Source organism: Equus przewalskii, chromosome 1, assembly GCF_037783145.1.
Source record: "Equus przewalskii isolate Varuska chromosome 1, EquPr2, whole genome shotgun sequence".
Lineage (NCBI taxonomy): Eukaryota > Metazoa > Chordata > Mammalia > Perissodactyla > Equidae > Equus > Equus przewalskii.
The window spans coordinates 92,944,440-92,965,654 of NC_091831.1; the positions used below are offsets into that span (position 1 = coordinate 92,944,440).

General features: G+C 43.8%; 1 protein-coding gene across 2 annotated transcripts in view; it reads left to right on the top strand.

Moving 5' to 3' along the window:
- Window positions 1-1,001: 1,001 nt before the first annotated feature.
- IQGAP1 (IQ motif containing GTPase activating protein 1) overlaps window positions 1,002-21,215 on the top strand; it is a 93,283-nt gene continuing 73,069 nt past the window's right edge. Inside the window, exons 1-2 of one of the 2 annotated variants that reach the window (XM_070570967.1) lie at window positions 1,002-1,198; window positions 3,150-3,249. In XM_070570967.1, coding sequence (XP_070427068.1) covers window positions 1,144-1,198; window positions 3,150-3,249 — 155 coding nt within the window. In that variant the 5' untranslated portion in view covers window positions 1,002-1,143. Of the gene's footprint in view, window positions 1,199-3,149; window positions 3,250-10,337; window positions 10,453-21,215 lie in introns of those variants that run through there. The other variant, XM_070570964.1, reaches the window with a different exon arrangement.

Sequence of the window (21,215 nt, forward strand, 5' to 3'; positions counted from 1 at the left end):
GAGTTTAAGGGGAGCGCGGATAAAATTACTCAGAAACAGTGGCAAAGAGAAAATGGAAGAGGGCTGAGGACAGAATTTCTTTGAATACCAATATTTTAAGGGCAGGCCACAAAGTGCAAGGGGAAGAGGCATCCTTAAAAGGGGCAAAAAAGAAGAACTTGCCAAGAACAGTGGCATGAGAATCTAAGGGCGGGAAGTTTGGGCAGAGTTCTTTTGCTTTAGCATCCACTTCTCAAATACTAGGCAGCGGAGCAGTTCAAATCCGGCCACTGCTGGGGAATCTAGAGAGGACTGAGGCCAGACGGCCAGACTGCGCCGTCCCTTACGGCAGTTTGGGTCCTGCCTGTGTCCAGCAAGAACACTCTAGGCCACTTCAACAGACGCCTTCCTTAGGCGCTTTGGTGCAGTGGAGTTCATCGTGGCAGGCAGAGGAAGGGGAAGGCCCACGTTTTATATTTCAAGCCGCCAACACTGGCGGCCTTTCTGTCCGAGGTGCGGATGGGGCGGCGGCCAGAGAAGGCAAGGCTCCAGGGCGGGTACAGATCCTGCCAGCCCAGCGGAGCTCCTCGCCGCCGCACTGGCAGCCAGGCTCCGCCTCCTTCCTTCTGCCTCTCGCGGGCGCAGCGCGCGGGGCGTGGCTGGGGGGGCGTGGCCGGCGGCTCGCGCCCCGCCCCCTTCCGTCTGCTCCGGTCGGCGCAGCAGGGTGGGGCGCGCGGGGCGTGGCCAGGGGCGAGGATAGGGGCGTGGCCGGCGACTCGCGCTCCCCCGCCCCCTTCCGCCCGCTCCGTTCGGGGCTACAGGGTAGGGTGCTGGGCGTGGCTGGGGGCGTGGCTTGAGGCGTGGCTGGCGGCTCGTGCCCGCCCCCTCCCGCCCTCTCGGGTAGGCGCAGCAGGGTGGGGCGCGCGGGGCGTCACCGGGGGCGTGGCTTGAGGCGAGGCCGGCGGCTCGTGCCCGCCCCCTTCCTCCCGCTCTTGCGGCGCAGCAGGGTGGGGCCCCGGGGCGGGGCCTGCGGGCAGGCGGGCGGCGGCGCGGGGCGGGGCCTCGGGTGGAGGGCAGCCCGCGCACTGTGCAGGAGCTGCTGCCGCCACCGCCCGCGCCTCCGAGGTCTCTCCGCTTCCTCCGCAGAGACCGGGCTTGGCCGCCATGTCCGCCACGGACGAGGTTGACGGGCTCGGCGTGGCCCGGCCGCACTATGGCTGTGAGTGCGGGGCGCCGGGGCGCGGGGGTTTCGGGCCGGCTCGCTGCCTCCGGGGTGCCCTTTCCCCGGGACGCGGCCGGGCGGGTGGGGCAGGGCGGCTGCGGGCCGCGCGGACCCGGAAGAGCCAGCGCGGCGGGGGGCGGCGAGGCCCCTGGCCCGCGCCCCCGGGCTCCGCGGCGGCTGGAGGGCCGCACCCCGCTGCTCCTGCTGCGGCTCGGCCGAGATTGGGGAGACGCCTCGCGGGAGGTGGCAGAGGACGCCGCAGGGCGTGTCCCGGGACCGGGGACGGGGACCGGGGCTCCGCTCGGCCGCGTGCGAAGGCGCTGCTTGCGCGGTGGACCGAGCGTCCAGACCTGCCCGGCCCCGGGCTAGCTGAGAGGTGTGATCCTGGGCGGGTCGCTTCGCTTTCGTGGGCTTAGTTCCCTTGTCCGGATTTCAAAAGTAAAAAAACACCTCTGACTTCCTCATTTTCTGTAGCCGTCCCTGGGACATCATTGCGCCAGGTGGGATGATTACCACTGGCCAAAGGAGAGTCCTTTGGAGTCTCGAGGTTTCCGATGTTCTTTTATATTCTGCGAATAATGCCCTGTTTTTAGGATAATTTCACTCAACAGTTATTTGTGAGGTCTTGCGTCACGTTTGTGAAATTGAAGATGAGTAAGCGTAGGCCCGCCTTTAAAGAACGTTTTCATCGGAGACACAGACAGGTGTACAACCTAATGATAATAAGGTGTGATGAAGATAAAGGATGCAGTGAACTGACCAGGCGTAAACAGTGCTCTGCGTGAGGAGGAGGAGCGTGGGGAAGGCAGGAGGAACACAGGGAGTGACATTGGAACAGAGCCTTGAAGGAAGCTGTGTGAAGTTTGACGGGGCAGGGTGGGCCACGGGACGTGGCTTGAAGAGGGAAGAGCATAAACTAAGGCATTGGAGAGTGGAGGGGCGCTGTGTGTGCTGGGAACTGAGCGGTGTGGAGTGCACAGTGGTGGGAGGAAGGGAAGGAGAAGGAGGAGAGTTTCCAAAAGTAGTTGGGGCTAAATTGGGAAAGGTCTCGTCTGCCGTCCCAAGGAGTTAACGAATTTATTCCATACCTTGGTGCACACGAAGGAGGCAGATTGCAGAGGCTAAGCTCACAGGCTTGAGACACGCTGCCTGGGTTGGAATCGAGGCCCCACCATTTATTAGCCGTGGGGCTAAGATCACCCAGCCTCAATTTCCTCATCTGTAAAATGAGAGTGATAATCACAGGGTTGCTGGGGCGCTTCAGTGAGAGAATGCATGTAAATTGCTTAGCATAGTTACTGCCACTTAGTTCTCAATGGCTGCTGGCTTTGGTTATTAATAAAAGAGGAAGATAACATGATCAGCTCTGTACTTAGAATCTGGCAGATAGACCAGGACAAATTTGGGCCAAAAATCTCAAGTCAGTATTTTTTAGGTTACACTAAAACTTAGTACGTGTTCATATTATCATACTTAAAAAAAAAAGATGAATATAGTTGAAACCCTATAATTCCTGTTTTAGGAAAGTCATTGTACTACACCTGGCTAGCCACACATCCACAGGTTACCCTCACTCTCCAGGTGACTTCTAACACCTAGTTCAAGTTCTCTAGCAAGAACTTGATGCTGTGGCGTTCTTTTTTTTTTTTGAGGAAGATTAGCCCTGAGCTAACTACTGCCAATCCTCCTCTTTTTGCTGAGGAAGACTGGCCCTGAGCTAACATCCATGCCCATCTTCCTCTACTTTATACCTGGGACACCTACCACAGCATGGCTTTTGCCACTCAGTGCCATGTCCACACGTGGGATCCGAACTGGTGAACCCCGGGCCCCCAAGAAGTGAAACGTGAGAACTTAACTGCTGCGCCACTGGGCCAGCCCCTGTGGCATTTTATCACCTGGGAAGGTTACAGATTCTTATGTTTGCATTCTTTCTTTTACATTTTAGCTGTCCTGGATAATGAGAGACTCACTGCAGAGGAGATGGATGAAAGGAGACGGCAGAATGTGGCTTATGAGTACCTTTGTCATTTGGAAGAAGCAAAGAGGTAAAGATTGGCTGGCTGAAGAGAAGGTTGAGAGGAGGGAGTTGATATGGTGTGAACACATAAAGATCTCTTTGAGTATGTTGTAGCTGAGGCTGTGGGAAGCTGGTAGTTTGAAGGACTAAATACAGGTAGGGTATTTATTCATGGGAGCAGGTGGCCTTTTTTTTTGAGGAAGATTACCCCTGAGCTAACATCTGCTGCCAGTCCTCTTTTTTGCTGAGGAAGACTGGCCCTGAGCTAACATCCATGCCCATCTTCCTCTACTTTGTATGTGGGACACCTGCCACAGTATCGCTTTGACAAGTGGTGCCATGTCCGCATCCGGGATCCGAACCAGCGAACCCTGGGCTGCCAAAGTGGAATATGGGAACTTAACCATTGCGCCACTGGGCCGGCCCCAGCAAGTAGGCTTGATAGCAGTTTATCACGAAACACTCTGACGGACACTTACGTTTACTGAAAAATTTCCAGATTTGTGTTGTTCAGTTTTATGCTTATGGTGCATGTTTTGGGCACTACCAGCTGCAAGAAGAAATAGCGTTTTTAGGGTTTGAAGCTCTTGGCCTTAATGTTTCACTGGTTTCTCACTGGTTTTGATTTGTATGTGAATTGGGTCCATTCTCCCCTTGCTAGTGCTCTGGGTATAGAGCCTCTATTTGGCAATATTAAAAGGCAGTTTAGCAAAGGCAACATCTTCTGCATTCTTTGTGAAGTGAATGTACGACTGCTGTTTTCCTTTTTCAGATGCTCCCAGACCTTGTGGTCTTATTGTTAGAGTCTATTTGCTGTCAGTGGTTCATTTGTTTTGTTCTGGTGCTTGTGTTCCTTTGCAAAGTCCCAGGATAGATAGATATAATTACAGATCATGTATCCTATAAGTGAGCTTTGGTGAAAAAAGCCAGCAAGCGTAAAAAAAGGTATTTGTGATCACAGTCTAATGAAAATCAAGGCTGTTTCAAATGGTGCTAATAAACAAGAGTGGTTTGGTTTCGTTTTGTTTTTGTAATTCCAAAAATCCTAAAACACTACAGGAAGGTCCAGAGAACAAAACAGCAAACATCCAAGTATTCCAGAACTAACATATGTTAGCCCTTCAGATCTTTCCCCTTCCTCTCAAAAGACCTGGAGTCCCTTTTGTGCCTGTCTTTGGTCCCATTGTCTTCCTTCCCATCCCTGGGGCTACCATTAACGTGCATTTGGTGTGTCTTCTTGATTCCAGGCTGCTTTTCTGAGCTTAAAGCCCTTCCATTAGACTAGGGGAGGATTAGTGATGGTTTAGGTGGGGAGAATGATAATAACATTTTTGTAAATGGAAGGTTAGACAGCAGGAGGTGAATATGTTATTAGAAAAGGGGATGTTTCTCATACACAGTTTGTAAGGGCCCCTTGTATAAAAATCTTAGGTCCTCTCCTACTTGAATTGTGGAGTAGATCTAGTTTTGGAAGGTGATAGACTTTGCAAGCTGCAGCTGGTATGAGAGACCATCTTGTGCTCTGTGAAGCCTTGGTGTCTCTGCTGAGTGACCTTGGGATGAGCGGGAAGAGCCCCAGCTCGCCGTCCTGCCCCCATCTAAAGCGGTTCTGCTTTGTTTTAGTATTGGGTTTCTGTAGTAGAATTCCCTTTTCGCAGAGGATGTCTTGGCTAACACCCTCTTGTTACCACTCATGTGGTTCAACCATCTCACTTCAGTGAGGAAACTGAGGCCTGAGTTTTCGTGGTTTACTTGTAGTTTTTTTGATGGAAGAAGAGTTTTCATCATTTTATATGCTGGTTCTTAACCAGGTGTGTGCATTAGAATCACCTGGGGAACTTAAAAAAAAAGTACAGATGCCTTTCCACAGAGCTGCTGGTTCAGTCGATCAGGGCTGGAAGGTCCGGATACGTCTGTATTTAAAATGCATCTGGTGGCTCTGATAGCCCTCCTAGTTGAGAAACAAGGTTTAAAGCAGTTTTAGACCCTGCCTTTTGCTGGGTTTTGAGAGCCGGAATATAATGGTGCTCTTAGCACAGCTCCTTTCAGAGCTGCACTGGCAACACTGTTCATTTCCGTCTGCTCCGGAGCATGTTCCTTTCCGTCAGGTGTTTTTTCCAGAATAGAAAAGTAGCCTATTTCCTTTAGAACCCATCCAGGGGGCCGTGATCCCCTGGGGTGTTTTTGTTGGGTGCTTCTACGCGCTTGGGGAAGTGACTAAGGCATCGAGACATTTGTGATCGTCTTTATTTTTTATGCTTTGGGTTATAAAGGAGGGCATAATGGTGGCATATTGCCTTGTACACTCTGCCTGTTGGCCTGGCATTGTGGAACTGTGCCTGGTTTATTTTATGGAGGCAATCAAATAAAATCTGGATGCGGTGACTTTTTTATTTGAAGCTTTGATTAGAATATCAACTTTGGAAGCATCTGTTGAGCTTTTACAACTAGTGAGAGCCAGGAAAAGAAGCCTGGGAATGTCATGCTGAGAGAAGAAGACTGGGATTCCTCCTGGCCAGCTAACGTGGCTGCTGACACCCCTAAAAAGTGTTCAGGGCACACCACAGACAAATCACAAGCTCTTCCCCGTTAGCTGGGGCTTCAGCTCCCGTTTGTGTCTCCTACCCCGGGAGCTGGTCTGTGCCTCATATGCTGCTGGGGCCTCTCTTTCCCCTCTAGCACATGCCCAGTTTACCTTTTTGGATTGGTCCCATCCTGTTTCCTCTATAAACTCCACCCCTCCCAAGTTGGAGGAGCCCCAAGTTCTGGAATTTACACCCACTCCAAGGCCAGGAAGAAAGATCAGAGAGATCCGAGGGAGAAAGGTTTCCCCTCTTTGCTTCTATTTATGCTACCGCCGCTCCTCCCGTTGAGAGCTCCACCTTATAGCACAGTGGCCCCATTGTGTATCCTAGGGCTCTCCATTTTGTCCTGTACCTGGTACAGCTCTTTCGTGGGAAGAGGAGAATGTGTAGAGAGGGAGTATGAATGTGTGGAGACAGTGAGTGTAAGGAAGAGTGTGTGTAGAGAAATGACAGTGTGTTCCCAGCGTGGGTTTGTGTGTCCCCAGAAGGTTAAGCGGGAAAATTTAGCAGTGATTCCATAAAGTGTGCAGGGAGTGGTTGGGAAATAGAAAATAGATTCTGCTTTTCTCTGTTGTTTAGAGAGTAGCTTCAATATGGGAATTAAGTTATTGTTCTAATGAAATATCATCTAAGGACTCAGGGCTTTCTGTTAAGGGCTGCAGAGCAGACCAAGGATTTATAAAGGGACACATCTTAAATTACGTATTTATGCTTAAATGTGGGTTTATGTTTATCCTTTTGCCTGTTTTGATTGGGCTTTACATTTGTTTTGGCTAAAGAGCAGTTGTATAGTAGCCATGAATAGCATTTTCTGTCTGTCGAAGGAGGCGAGATTTCAATATGTGAGATATGGTGGGTTACTCAGGTCTTGGACAAGGAGGGATAACAGAGAAAGAAGGTTCAGGGGAAAAGAAGCAAGAAGATAACAAGGGCAGGGCAGAGTAGGGCAGCCTGCAGGTGAGGAGAATGTAGGAGTAGTATTAGAAACTGGAGAAAATTCAGTTAGGTTAAAGGTCACAGGAAGAAGGTTAATTGCAGCACTCTCTAGGTTTGACAATTTAGGATTCCTTTCAGAGGATTGTGGGTATGCCCTTTTGAGCCTGTCATAGGCCACCTTCCTCCTGCTCGTGTCCATACCCCAGTTCAAGGGGCAGGGCACACCCCCCTTGTGGGAGGGGAAGTAAGGGCTGTGGCTGGTTGGAGACTGTCAGAAACTACATGGTGTTAACAAGAGCTTAGCACTAAGTGGACACACTTTACCTTTTGTAATTTAGGGGAATTGAAAAAGTATCTTGGAAAGAAATCAGTTCTTGAGAACAAATTCTCATTTGTGTAGTGTCTTTGTTGTTGGCATTTTCCAGGATGGGCCATTCAGATCTCCTCTCTTATAAGAGGGATCAGAATTCCAGCAACACTTGGTCATATCCAGGCTGGCACACTGTGATCACGAACACAGAAGTTAAAGACATTTAGAGGCAAGAAAATAAAGTGGACAGTGAGGTGACTAGGAAGAACAGCTTGCTCGCCAGCATCTAGAGTTCTCGAATGGAGGGATATCACTTAAGATTGAGGGGGATCATTTTTAGGAGGTTGATCCAAGCACTCTCCTTGTACAAATGAGAAAACTAATTTAATTGCCTCATGAGACCCAGTATGATTAAGGGCACACATAGAATGGCACGTTGGGACTACAAGCTGGATGCATTCACATATTCATAATTATCAAGGGAAACTGTAGGGTGGGATTTATTCTTAACTCTTAAAATGATGACATAGATGAAAACCTGGACTGTTCTGTGTTCTGAAATTTACCCTAATGCAACTGCCTTGGACAGACTCCAATGTAACAAGTGGGTTGCTTTTAAAAGCATATTTGTTACAGTGTTTCAAACTGAGTGTTTTTTTTTTTTTCACATAGTAACAATGTTACAAATGGGAGGGTTAGTTCCTCCTGTGGCCACAAAAAGCTTTTTACCCTACTGTGTAGCAGAGACACTTACCAAAATTTACAGTTAAGAAATGTGGAGAGTAGTCTGGTAATATTAGGCAGTCAACTAGTTAGTAGCTGTCATTATTACTAAGAAAAATCATGTAACTATAATCTCATGATACTTGTAATTAAGTAAAATAGAAATTTAAAAAGTCTGCCTTAAACGTCTTTGAAAATCTTGACTGTTGAGATACGTGAAGTGAAAAGAATGAGGACTTTCAGTTTTGCAGGTGTGAGTTCTGATTCTGGTTTTGCACGTCGCTTCACCTCCGGGGGTGAGCCTGAATCTGCAGAGTGGAGAGACCCTGCGTCTTACAGAGCTGCTGTGGGGGTTAAGTGCTTGGGGCCGTGTCTGAAATACAGTAGACGCTCAGTAAATGTATTCTTGATCCTGGTCCTTGGGGCAAAAGCAGATTCAATATGAAGATGATGAGGTGTTAATAAACTTTTCTGGGGAATTTTCTGGGCACTTTCAAGGTTCTAAAGGTTGGTAGCCTTAGTTTTTTCACTTCAGATTTCAGCTTTTGTCTGAAAGGAAACACCAGAAACAGAGGATACCCCTAGGGAATGGAATGGGGGTGGAGGATGTGAGAAGACTTTTCCTTTGTGTTTAATGCCCTTCTGTATATTTAGTATGCTTTTTACAATGATCATGAATTTTATAATAAAGAGAAAAGGGATTAAGAGAAACGAAAAACTAAGGACATAATTTTTAGATGGTTGTAATCACAAATGTAGAGTTTTAAATTGCTGTGTTGTCTTAATTACTATTTTCAGTGGTTGCATAATGTTCATAATTTATTGAGACTTATTCCAGTTTAAAGTTATATTGCTTTGATCGACAGAAAGGTTAAATGTTTTCTCGTCTATTTGTTTACCAATTTTATTTTATTATGCAAATTGTTGATGCTGTTTGTCTATCTCCTAGGGTCATGATGTTAACTTTTGTGAGTTCTCTTAATATGGACAACTTTCTGTCGTATTTGCTACAAATATTTTCCACTTTATTTGTTTTTTCACTGAACAGAAGTTTAACATTTTATTTAGTTTGTGTTAATCTTTCTCTTTGTAACTTCTATCAGTTCAAAGCCTAGATAGTTTAATTTCTCTAAAGCTTTGCTAAAATTTGAAGTTTTATATTCTGTTGGCTTTTCTGATTTAATGATTTAGATTTTTTTAAGAATCTAAGTCTTTAAATCTCATAGTGTTTCTAAATTATTCTGATATCATTTAAAAACAGTCTTTTGACTACCTATTAGCGACTGATACCTACTTTGTCAAATATTAAATTACATATAGTTCTGTTTCTAGACTTTTTATTCTGTTATGGTGAACTGTATTTCATTTTTCTTGAGAAAAGGTATGTGACTTCACCTTCTTCTACTTATTGAGTGACAACCTCTGAAGCTAGCCTGATTTTAGCTCCGTGACAAGTAACTTTTTTTTTTTTTACACTTTTTCAGGATTTGAAACTTGTAAAATTTGTTTCTTGAAGTTTCCTTAAGTTATATATTAGAGTTGATGTTGGCTTAGTAATTTTGCCTGTAATGTGGAAACTTTTCTTGATTTATAGTACCTTTTTCGTTTATTTATTTTAGCTCTAGGAAATTACTAGACCTTTAATAATTGTTCTGATTCATTAGTTCTGTCTTAGGAGTGCCTCTTGGTAGGTTAAATGTTAAATCTGCACGGTCTGTTTTATGGCTGTTCTTCACTTTGTTAATATTAGGTTGACATTCTAGGTATGTGTCTCACATATATCTTCTGTTTCACTGACTTGATTTTCTAGTCTTGATTTTTTTCCTAGGTTCTGTTAATGGTAGTTGCTTTGTCCTATTGCAGTTTTCATTTTGGTCTATTAACTCCTTTTCCTTCTCTACTCTTGTTAATAGATTAAAGGTCTCTAATTAGTTAATGAAGAATAGTGTGACACATAGGATCTTTTTCAGGTGGAAAAAAGGAGCTTGTAGCCAAAAGAGTTGGGTTAAATACTTTACCAATTCCTCTTATTTTTAATAAGTCTTGGAGTGGATGTGGCCACAGGAAACTAGTGTTAACTTGGCCAGCTGAGTGCACGGGTTGTCCACCAGTCAAGGCTGGGAAAGTCTGATTGGGCTAAGTGGGCCATTGTTTGACCTAATTTGGCGTATGTTTCTTCTGGTCTTAGAGGTCAGAGCAACAATGGTGTTTATATATTTAATGTTCCCAATGAAAAAATAGTAAAAATGTATTTGAGGGCCTAAGTTGGCATGTTCTAGGAATTTAATTTCCTGGCTTTGCGTGGTGACCTGTTTGATTTCTGTGTAGTTCCTTCTGCTTCACAGTTGAGCAATTCGGGGATACCCGTTGGTAGCAGGACCTGTATTGAACATTTTAAGCCGTGTGGTATTTGATGGACTTGTGATTATTTCCAATTGGGGTTGCTAAGTAAACATCACAGGAAGTATTCGCGTAAGAAAGTGCTGGTAGGCAAAGTGAGACCGTCCGGAAGTGATTCATGCCACTGGGGCTGTTTGTTAATTTGGAACTTGGTTGCCTAGAGACCGTATGTTTGAGCAGGCCAAGTGAAGGGCCACTTGAAAGCAGAGGTCTCATTGCCGACCTGATCAAAGCAGGACTCTGCCACTTGATTTTTCTTCTGTGAAAGAGCCTCCTGGTAATCTGATTGATCCCAATGTTTTGACACTGTGTGAGTCAAAAAAATCTTAGGTCTGGTTAATGGTTTATTTTGAAGAGGAAGTTTACTTGCTTAAGTTTCAATGTTTGTCTTAAAAAAGTGTTCTTATAATTATATGCTGGGAAGAATTAGTGTGTTGTTTTTCAATAAGGCATTTTGGTATAGAAACTTCGTTACTTCAGATACCTTTGCAACAGCTAAAAGGAAGCAGCAGCAACAACAACAACAAAACCCAATCCTGCAATTTGCAAGGACATCATGATATAAAATATTTCCTATCTGCCCCAAGGTCAGTGTCCTCCTCCTTCTCACCCTCCTCGTCATTGTCATCCTCAGTACCATTTATCCAGCAGTTATTATGTGCTAGGCACTGTGCTGAGCACTTTATATGCATTGTTTACATAGCTATTCTTGAAGTCCCATGAGTTGCTTGTTCTCATCTACATTTAACAGGAAAGAAAGCAAAGCTGAGCAAGATTGACTTGCCGTTCCAGTGAGGGGTAGATCCAGTGTTCAAGTTTGCCGAGGGCTCCCAGGCCTTTGCTCTCGCCCTCAGGGTCGGTCTGCCACTGCAGTACGACATCTGCTTCTAAAAGTGATGGCAGCGACAGTAACTGCCAGTGGTAATTAAGCAGAATGATGATGTACTTTCCATAGGACATTACAGTGTAACACGCATTTTATTTATTTTTTTATTTTAAACAGGGGAAAAATGAGTTAGTATCACCTGTCTCAAGGTCATGTAGCTGTCTGTGGAATTCAGGCCCGGGTCTCACCAGTGCTAGTGCTTCAGCCTCGACAGGCGCTGAAAGGGCAGCATTGAAGGCCAACGCTACCTCAGCTTGTTCCTAGAGACGTTAAGAAAGTAATTTCCTAGCCGTCAAATGGGCGAGGGAATGGGAGCTCTTCCCTACCTCTGTCGCAGAGCCTCTCTCACCTGCCCCTCCGATAAATGAGGGCAGTTCTCCGAATCGTCTCACGTACTTTTGTGTCTAACTAGCTTGTTGGACTCGGTCTTAGACTTTCCTTAGTCACTGCAGAGCTGAGACAGTGATAGACGATCACGGGTAGCTGTTAACTGTTGACTGGTGGAAGATTTGTGCACACATGATTACAAGAAATATAGAAAACATAAAATCTAAGTTAAGTGATCTTTATAGATGTCCAGAAACGTGATAACTGTTCTGTGATAAATGTGTAGATTTGACTTTTTTGACCTAATTCTTGCTCGCGAAGATGGTTTCGCTGGAAGCGGAAGCGCGTGCAGTACGGGTTGTAGAGTTACGTACAGTGGCTGGGGAGGCTGGAGAGTTCCCGTCCCGATTGGTTGTCTTCTTCGTAACCTGGTATCTGCTTCTCATTCTGTTTAGAAAGGCATTTCTTCCTCCACTTGCTTGTTTTTTGAATAGTGACCTCATGCAGACGGGAGTGGTGAATTGCATTGGAAATTGCCTTGGATCGTTTGGCAAGAACTGTATTTTTTGGTGTTGTGGGTGGAGGAAAGGCCTGTCTCAAGGCCTCTATTTCTTTTCTCAGAATACCTTCCTGTTGACTCACTGGAAAACGTAACGAAAAGCAGAAGGAGCTTGGAGAGGCAGCTGCCAGCCCAGCTCCTGGCTTCTGCCGGGGCCGATGTTTGGGGACTGAGAGAACGCTGGCTTTAGGAAAAATTGTGAGACTTTTGTAGTTCAAGGAAATACTATTGTGATAGGGATTTATCCATAAGGTAGAAAGTATCAGCCTGTTCTAGGGATCATCAATCAGCAACATAAAAAACTAAAAATAGTTTCTGGAATAGGATTAACTAGCGTTCCTAAAAACTGAAGCAGAAGGAGCTGAAGTATAAGAAGAGGGAATGGGGCAAAATTAGAAAAGGAATTGAAAAGAAGAAAAAACTGGTGATCATTAAAGATAGAAAATGATATGAAAACAAAATTTAAATAGAAAAATCTCACAGTATAGCAGATCATTTTATTACAAATAACGTATACGTCTCAGATGACCTTTAAAGCAGTTAAAAGGAAACAGAAGTTATTACTTACGTGACTTTTATAACAAGATGTTTTTCTGTCCTGAAGACAATGCTATGTCATTAGTTTGGACAATGCTTCTTAATCATAGAAAGTTTGAAAAAGTAGTGCTTGACAGTGAGTGACTTGACTTTGGGAGTTTTCCTTTAAAAACTTGAGAATTTCCACAAAAATATTTTTTAGGCAGATTTGGTCTTAATTTTTTTAATTGAAATGTTTTAAAAATCCTTAAAAAATTTATAATACACAGACGTGATATTTAATTCAGAGGCTGTGCTAGGATATACACTGAAAAAAATTGTCTCCTTAGTCCTGTTTCTCAGGCCCCCACTTTTCCCCAGATGGAACCACTGATTGTGTATCTTCAGAGTATTGTATACATATTAAAAAATTGTAAAAACTTTTATTTCCTTGTTTAGAAGTGATCGCACACTATACATTTTGCTTTGCGTCTTGTAGCTCATTCTATATGAATACATTAGAGTGCCTCATTTTTTTTTTCTTGACAGTTGCACAGTTTTTCAGTGTGTGGATTTTACCTATCAGTGGGCTTTTCCCTTCAGCTTTTGCTGTTATAAATAGTGTCGTGGTTAGCAACTTTGGATGCCATCTTGCACTTGTGAGTATTCTTGCAGGTTAAATTTCTAAAAGTGGAATTTCGGAGTCAAAAGGAATATGTACATTTAGTTTTGATAAATATTGTCAGGGGGCCGGCCTCATGGCTGCGTGGTTAAGTTCGCACACTCCGCTTCGGCAGCCCAGGGTTTCACTGGTTCGGATCCCGGGCACGGACATGGCACTGCTCATCAGGCCATGCTGAGGTGGTGTCCCACATTGCACAACCAGAGGTACTCACAACTAGAATATTCCACTATGTACTGGAGGGCTTTGGGGAGAAGAAGAAGAAGAAGAAGAGGAAGACGAAGAAGAAAAAGAAGATTGGCAACAGATGTTAGCTCAGGTGCCAATCTTAAAAAAAAAAAAAAAAAAGAGTGATAAATATTGTCAGTTTGTCCTCTGTGGAAGTTGTACCAGTTTACATGTCCATCAATAGTATATGAGAGGGCTGCTTTCCCCATAGTTTCACCAACGTGGAGTATCATAATTTTTTTTAATATTTGTAAATTTTATAGGTGGAAATGGTATTTCATTGTATTTCATTTTCAGATTATCTAAGTCTGAGTGAAGCTAAGCAGCTTTACATATGTTTAAGAGCCATTTGTATTTCCTATTCTGTCAACTGTTGTGGCAGAATCCTTTGCTCATTTTTCAAGTGGGTTATTGATCTTTTCTTATTGATTTGTAAGAGCTCTTTATAAATTGAAGAGATTGACTCTTTGGACGCCATATGTCTGGTAAATATTCCAGTTTGTCCTTTAGCTTTTGACTTTAAAGTGTTTAAAACAATTTAGAATTTTAAAACGTATTTGATTGTATTAATCTTTTATTTTTAGCTTTTGGGTTTTATGTCATTTTTAGAGAGTCCGTATCTATAATGAGATCATACAAAAACATTTCCCCATGGTTTCTTCTAGTATTTTTAGAATGTGAAGAGTTTTGCCATTTAACCCTTTGATCCATTTGGAATTTATTTTTGTGTGAGGAACGAGGTGGAGATCCTGCTTTATTCTTTTCTCTGGGTGAGATTTGGATAATATCTTAAATATTGAGTCTCAGCGATGGCTCTCTTGTGGCATATGCTCTGGAGTTGGCCATACCCTCTAGTCTATGAGTTGAGATCTTAATTTTTTTCAGAACAAAGCAGCTTCATCTGTTGAGATTTTGGAAATGTGTGGCTTAAATATCCGTTTAGGGAAACTTGCTGGAATTTTCCAGAGTGCTTTCAAGCAAGTTGTGTTGTGTTGTTAAAAAGATTAATAGTGTGTAATGAAGTCGGCATTGAGGAAACAGGTTTTGAATTAAGAGCTCTGACATATATACTGTGAAGAGATGAATAGACTTGCCAAATTAACATAATTTATTCTTTGTGGTAAAGGAGAGTACAGTCTGGGATTTGGGATTTGTGTCGCTGATTTTCTGTGTCACTGTGTTTTGAGATGTATTCTGTTAGTGAGTGCTGTGACATTAAGGAAGAAAGAGTTTAGTGGTCAAATAAATTTTAGAAATACTGGATTGAACAAAGTGAAACAGATTATTTAACTGGTAGATTACTTATACTCTTTGTCACGGGCTGTAAATTCTGAATCTCCAAGGGAGAGGATAGTGTGAGGATCATTCCTCACACCGAGTTTACTGTCAGACTCTTTTCTCACAGATCATCTTTCTTAGGACTAACGTTCCAGGGAATACTGGTTTGAGAAATACTGTTCTCTGTCAGAATGAAGAATTTGAGGGACTGTTTCAAGTAGGGATTTGGGACATGGTCATAGTCAATTCTCAGCTGTTTTATCTGTAGTTTCTTTCCATTCTCCATTGAGTTCTCATGTTATTGGCTTATAAAGCTTAAATTAAAGCCATTATTTCTTGTACTAATGGGTAGGTATAATTGTTGAACTATTGTCACTGCTCTTTAAGGCACTGTGAAGAACAGGAGACTGGTTTTTACAAGTAGGGGAGTGTCAATGTACTATTAAAAAGCAAAAGAAGATATCCCAAGTTCTAGTCTAGTGAACCAGCCTCTGGCAGAATCCCATAACATGTTGTCAAATGGATGGCCCATGAGCACCTAGGGAGATGGAAGTGGTGCTTAGGAGTCAGCCAGGACTCCCTGAGGAAAGCCCTGTCACACTAACGTCATTTCCTTTTGGACGGGGCCACCAGATTGGTGAATCAGAGAAGCACAGTAAGGTCTAGATCAGTACAGCGTTTGAAAGTGTGTCTTGTGATACTTTTGCAGACAAGTTGGATAAATGTGGACCAGATTGTAATGTAACTAACCTTTGTAGCCAGGTGAATAAACCATATCCAAAAAGAGCTGCTAGTGGGGAGTGACTGCTGAATGTGTGTGGGGTTTATTTTTGGGTGGTGGAAAATTTCTGGAATTAAGGTAGTCAGGGTGGTTGCACAACTGGATATACCAAAAACCACTGAATTGCATTTTTAAACATAGTTTCAAAAAGGTGAATTTTATCTCAATAAAAAAGAGAACTGCTAGGTGTTTAATTCAAAGAAAGCTCTTCAGGGCGTGTCACATGTAAAACATTTTTACTGGGACTTATGAAGGCGTCAGTGATGTAGCAATCAAACTTGAGTTTGGCTTGTTGCCGGAGGGATGGTTAATATCCTACTTGATAAGTGCTGCTTTCAAAATACCTTGAATCTAGTGATGAGATTTAATAGTGATAAATGTGACATCCTACATTGGTGTTGAAAAAATGGAGCGTCTAAGTACAGGATGGAGAAGTAGCATTAGTGGGAAAACAAAATGAAACAAACCTGAGATGTTCATTAACTCATTAATAGAAATATGGTATACACAGCAAAGGAGGAGATGGTTCCGTTGTCCTCTGTACTGGTGCAAGGCTACCTGAAGTTGGTCTTCAGTCCTGGAGGCCGTACTTTAAGAGGGGCCGTGGTGGTCTGGAGCAGGGAGGCTCGATAGTGGTGGGATTCTTTCACACCTGCAGCAAGCACGGCGGATAGATCGTAATCCTTTTCCTGAACCTGAGGACCCGAGGAACCGTTCCCAGTCAGTGGGTGTTAGTCCACTAATTGAGACTTGGTTCTTGCTCCAGGATTAGAGCATGTTGGATGAGCATGACTAGGATGACAAAGGGTCCATAAATTATGATATGTGAAGAATAGTTGAAAGGACTGAGATTATTTAATATGGACACAGGATTTAGAGGGAATATAGAAACAGACTCTCAGAAGTTCAGTGTGTCATCCAGTATGGGAATTCATTCAGCCTAATTATTAAAAAATTCCTGAAAAATGGAAGAGGAGTTCAGTTTCTTATGTGAGGTACCAGAGGAACAGAACTAGGCAATAGAAATCTGCTTAATATGAGGAAGAAGTTTATAACAATAAGAAATTGCTAAAAAAATTCCCCCCAAAAAACTGCTTTGGAAAAACCCATGTTGCAGAAGATTTTCAAGCATAGACTGTATGGCCGTTAATGGAAGATTATGATCTAACCTAAGTACTTTCTCAAGTTACTTAAAAGAATTTTTACTTTCATTTCCTCTGTTGTTAAAAGGTATTTTTATTTTGAATGATTTGATAACGTTCCCTTGCTCATTTTTTTCTGACATGGCTAAAATAGTTGGGGAAAACACTTCCAATAAAATAGAACAGGTCACGGGGGGCCCGGCCTGGTGGTGCAGCGGTTAAGTGTTCATGTTCCGCTTCGGCAGCCCGGGGTTTGCCTGTTTGGATCCCTGGTGCGGACATGGCACCGCTTGGCAAGCCATGCTGTGGTAGGTGTCCCACATATAAAGTAGAGGAAGATGGGCACGGATGTTAGCTCAGGGCAAGTCTTCCTCAGCAAAAAGAGGAGGATTGGCAGCAGATGTTAGCTCAGGACTAATCTTCCTCAAAAAAAAAATAAAAATAAGACAGGTCAAAAACATTTTTTAGCTCCTCCTTTGTTTAGGACCCTCTGGCAGAACTGGAGAAGACGGGGAAGTAAGGCCCAGTCTTGCCCTTCCACGGCTTACGGATTAATTGGACCGAAAGGGCATAGCCATTTGCAAAGTTGCTCAACATCAAAGGACGAAAGCTCTAACTAATGTCACCAGGCAGTGTATGATTGCCAAGGAAATGATGCAGTTAATGTGTGAGAGTTTAGATGAGAGGATTATTTTACGACTGAGTTTTGCAAGATAAACGGAGATTGTATGGGGCAGAAGGGAAAGCCTAACTCTATGTGTGTTTGTCTTATTCTTTTGTGTTCCTTTAGAGTTGAGACTGTCTTTTTCTACTTCTTGGTATCCAACAGCACCTCCTTCCACAGCGCTTTTCCGCAGAGTAGATGCTCAGGAATAGCGTTCAGTTGAATTGGTGCATAGTTGTGTGGAATGTGGGGGTTGGGCGGTTAAGAGAATTTGAGTCTTGTGGTGATGAGATCCTAGGGTAATTTCTTTTTCTTTTATTATTTGGTTATAACTGAGACCAGGACTAGGGTCCTCAAGCAAGAGAGAAAGAACAGTTTGTGTCGTTCAGCAGTTGTTTATTGAGCACCATGCTTCCTTCAGAAAAGGAGTCCACCATTATGTACTGAAATAACTGCCTTAAGAGGTGAAGGGATAGAAAGTGCCATAGGAAAGTTTAGAGGAAGTTTGGAGGAAAAAGAGATTATTTCCAGTGGTAGATCATGGAAGAGCTCACGGAGGAGGTGACTTTTGAAAGTAGCGTTTGAGTTTTCAGAGATGGGTGAGGCTGATGAAGTTTTACCAATCTTTATTCTTAGAAGGCATCTCCATCCCAGCTCCCCGTCTCACAGCTTGGTGACCTCTATTTTCTCTACCAACTCTCTCAATTTTCCCAGCCCTAACTGAGCCACCCCGTCCCATTTAACATGCGTCTTGACCTCCTTCCCTGTAGCAATGGGCGAAGTGTCTTTTCTTTCTTCCTAAGACTCGGTCTTCTATCTGTGGTCTGGATCTTGTCCCTTCTTGTCCTCTAGGGTCCCTCTTCCAGTTTTATTTTCTTAACTGTAACTCATACTTGTTTCTGCTGATTCTTGCTCCTTAGCACGTAAACATCTTCACTTATTCAAGATAGACTGCCTTAATCTCAGACCCTACTCTGATCATTGGCTCTTCTTTTTTCCTTCAAGGAAGTCTTGTCTGTACCCACTGTGTCCACACTTCTTTATCTTAACTCCTGTGGGTGTGATTCATGCATGTTCCTTTCCCTCACTGAGATGTCTCTTGCTCAGATCACTGATGACCTAACTGCTGTGTCCATTGGACAATTTTCAGCATTTATTCTTAATCTCTGCAACATATTGATACTCTTGTCTGTTCACTTCATGAAATTTTCTTCCTTTTAACTGGGTAGCTTTTTATACTTTTTGAATTTTGACCTGTGTAAATATGTTGCCTGTCTAAGAAAATAAATTCAGGTAGCACCTCCTCCAGGAGGCTTATCTGGATATCCACCACCCTTACCCCAGGTCTGAGTTAGATGCTCTTCTCTTGTGTTTCTATAGACAACCCCCCACCCCTGCATCTTTATTATAACTTTTCACAATGTATTGTAAGTGCCTGAGACTTTTCTCTTCCCTAATATATTGTGAGCCTGAGAGCGCAAGGACTGTGTCCTTCATGAGTAGTGGTTAACCACTCCTCCTGATCTGTTCTCACTAAGTACTAGATCTGGAAATTAAATTTTTGACATGTGCTCGCTCTGCAGGCTCTCCTGTTCACCCTGGGGCTCTAGCAGTTGCTGCAGTAGGCAGTGACTCAACGGAATTGCTTTTGCAAAGAAGTGTGTACCTATCTTTCACTTGTTTCTTTCTCAGGAGCTGCTCACAACCAGCAACGACTGGGCTGTGGCTGCTGAGACTTCGTTATCATCTAGGTTTAACTCAGTTTGAAGATTTTTTCATTTAAGGTTAAAAGGGCTTTCATGCTTCGTGATATATGGGAAAGTAGAGATGGATGGATAGATCCATCAAACGTGGTAATGTTTCACCAAGCTCTGTGTCTGAAGTCTTGGTCTGGGAGTAAGTAATGAATCCTGTTATCCTAGGGACTTTTTTTTATTGAAGTATATTTTACATGCTGTAAAATTCTCCTGTTTTTAATGTACAACTTAATGATTTTTAGTAAATTTACCGAATGGTGCAACTGTCACCATAGTCTAGTTTCCATCACCCCAGTAAGACCAGTCAGACCATGTGATAACAATTAGACATTTAATTTTGGCAAGTAGACTTGACGTACCTTGTCCAGTTCAGCAAAGAGTGAAATCATTTGCTCAGGGATGGGTCTGTATTAGGTATCAAGAAACACAGAGGTTAAATAAGTTACTTAAGAAAAAGAAAAAAGTTTCCTTTCCATTTCTTGCTTATTCCTGTAGCTCGTAGATTGGTTTAATTTATACTCAGAAGTTTCTTTTAAGACAGACACTATCAAGATTTCTCATTTTTCTTGCATGGCTTAGAAAACAAGCTTTTAGCGTTTCTGGCCTAGATTACTGTAGTACTTTCTTAGCACTTCCTCATGCCTTCCTGGTCCCTCCTCCTCATCCATGCTGTTTAGAGTGTGTTTTAGATCAGATCTGATCATTTCATTCCTGTTTCACATCCTTCAAAGGGTCTGTGCATTCTCTTCCCTTGGCCTGACATGTTCTCCTTCATCAAAACACACGCACAAATGCGCACGCACATGCAGAGAGTCCTTCAAGACCTAACTGCCATTTTCTCCGAGAAGCCAGCTCCATTCCCTCCTCTTCACATGGTGAGGAATGCTTTATCAACTACTCTACATTTCTTCCTCTCAGGCTTGTTCTTGCTTGCCACGTTATATTGAAATTGCTAGGCTGTTTCCAGTGCCTAGATGGTGCTCAGTTGCGCTAGTGGCCCAGCAGAATCCTAACTGGGAGGACAGACGGCCCAGCTTGGGAGGGTATTAGCAGCCAGTAACCCCGGCGCTTGGGGGCATTTGCACTGCAAGCTGGGTGTGGTGCTGGAGGGGCTGCTCCTGGAGGAACTGAATCTCAATGGTTTGGAGTAGTCAGTTCCGGCATTGGTCTGTTCCCCTTCTGTATTGCACAGAGCTGGGAAACCGCTGAGGTCATGTGCTCTGCAGAACTGGTTCAACTGGTTTCCTCTTCACAGACCCCTAAGTCAGATTCTCACCTTGATTCTTTTCTCCATCTGCTTTTGGTCTGGGCTTGTTTGAAGGCTTACCGCAGTGGAGTTCTCTGAATAGTCACTTCTTTGTCTTACTGAGTGCTGGAATGGGTAGGGCCAAGTACATGCTCCTTTTGACACACGTTGTCAGTAGGACGAGTTAGAAGGTATTACACAAGTCACTGAGTGTCAGACTCTAGAAGTAGATTTGTTTCTGGGATCTAGCTATTTCACACACATCCTATGTATGCATACACAAATACATTGCTACCTTTTTTTTTTCCCTCCCCAAATCCCCCCAGTACATAGTTGTATATTTTAGTTGTGGGTCCTTCTGGTTGTGGCATATGGGACGCCACCTCAACATGACCTGATGAGCGGTGCCATGTCCGTGCCCGGGATCCGAACCAGAGAGACCCTGGGCCGCCAAAGCGGAGCGCGCAAACTTAACCACTCGGCCATGGGGCCAGCCCCGCTACCATTTTTTAGAGCCTGCTAGTGTTTGTATATGTTATCTCAGTTAATCTCCACAACAACCTTATGAGAATAGGTACTATTTTTTATTTTTTTTAAGTTTGGCACCTGAGCTAACAACTGTTGCCAGTCTTTTCTTTTTCTTCTTCTCCCCAAAGCCCCCCGGTACATAGTTGTATGGTCTAGTTGTATGTCCTTCTGGCTCTGCTGTGTAGGACGCCACCTCAGCATGGCCTGATGAGCCGTGCCATATCCTTACCCAGGATCTGAACCGGTGAAACCCTGGGCTGCTGAAGCAGAATATGTGAGCTTAACTTGGCCACTAGGCCAGCCCGGGTATTGTTCTTAATTCTTTTACAGACAGGAAACTGAAGCTGAGAGAGGTTAGTTAGACAACATGGTCATTCTTGCTCATTCTTATTTCCTTCCCTCTTTTCTCAAGGAAGAAGTGGGTATGTGGCTTTCCATACCTAGCT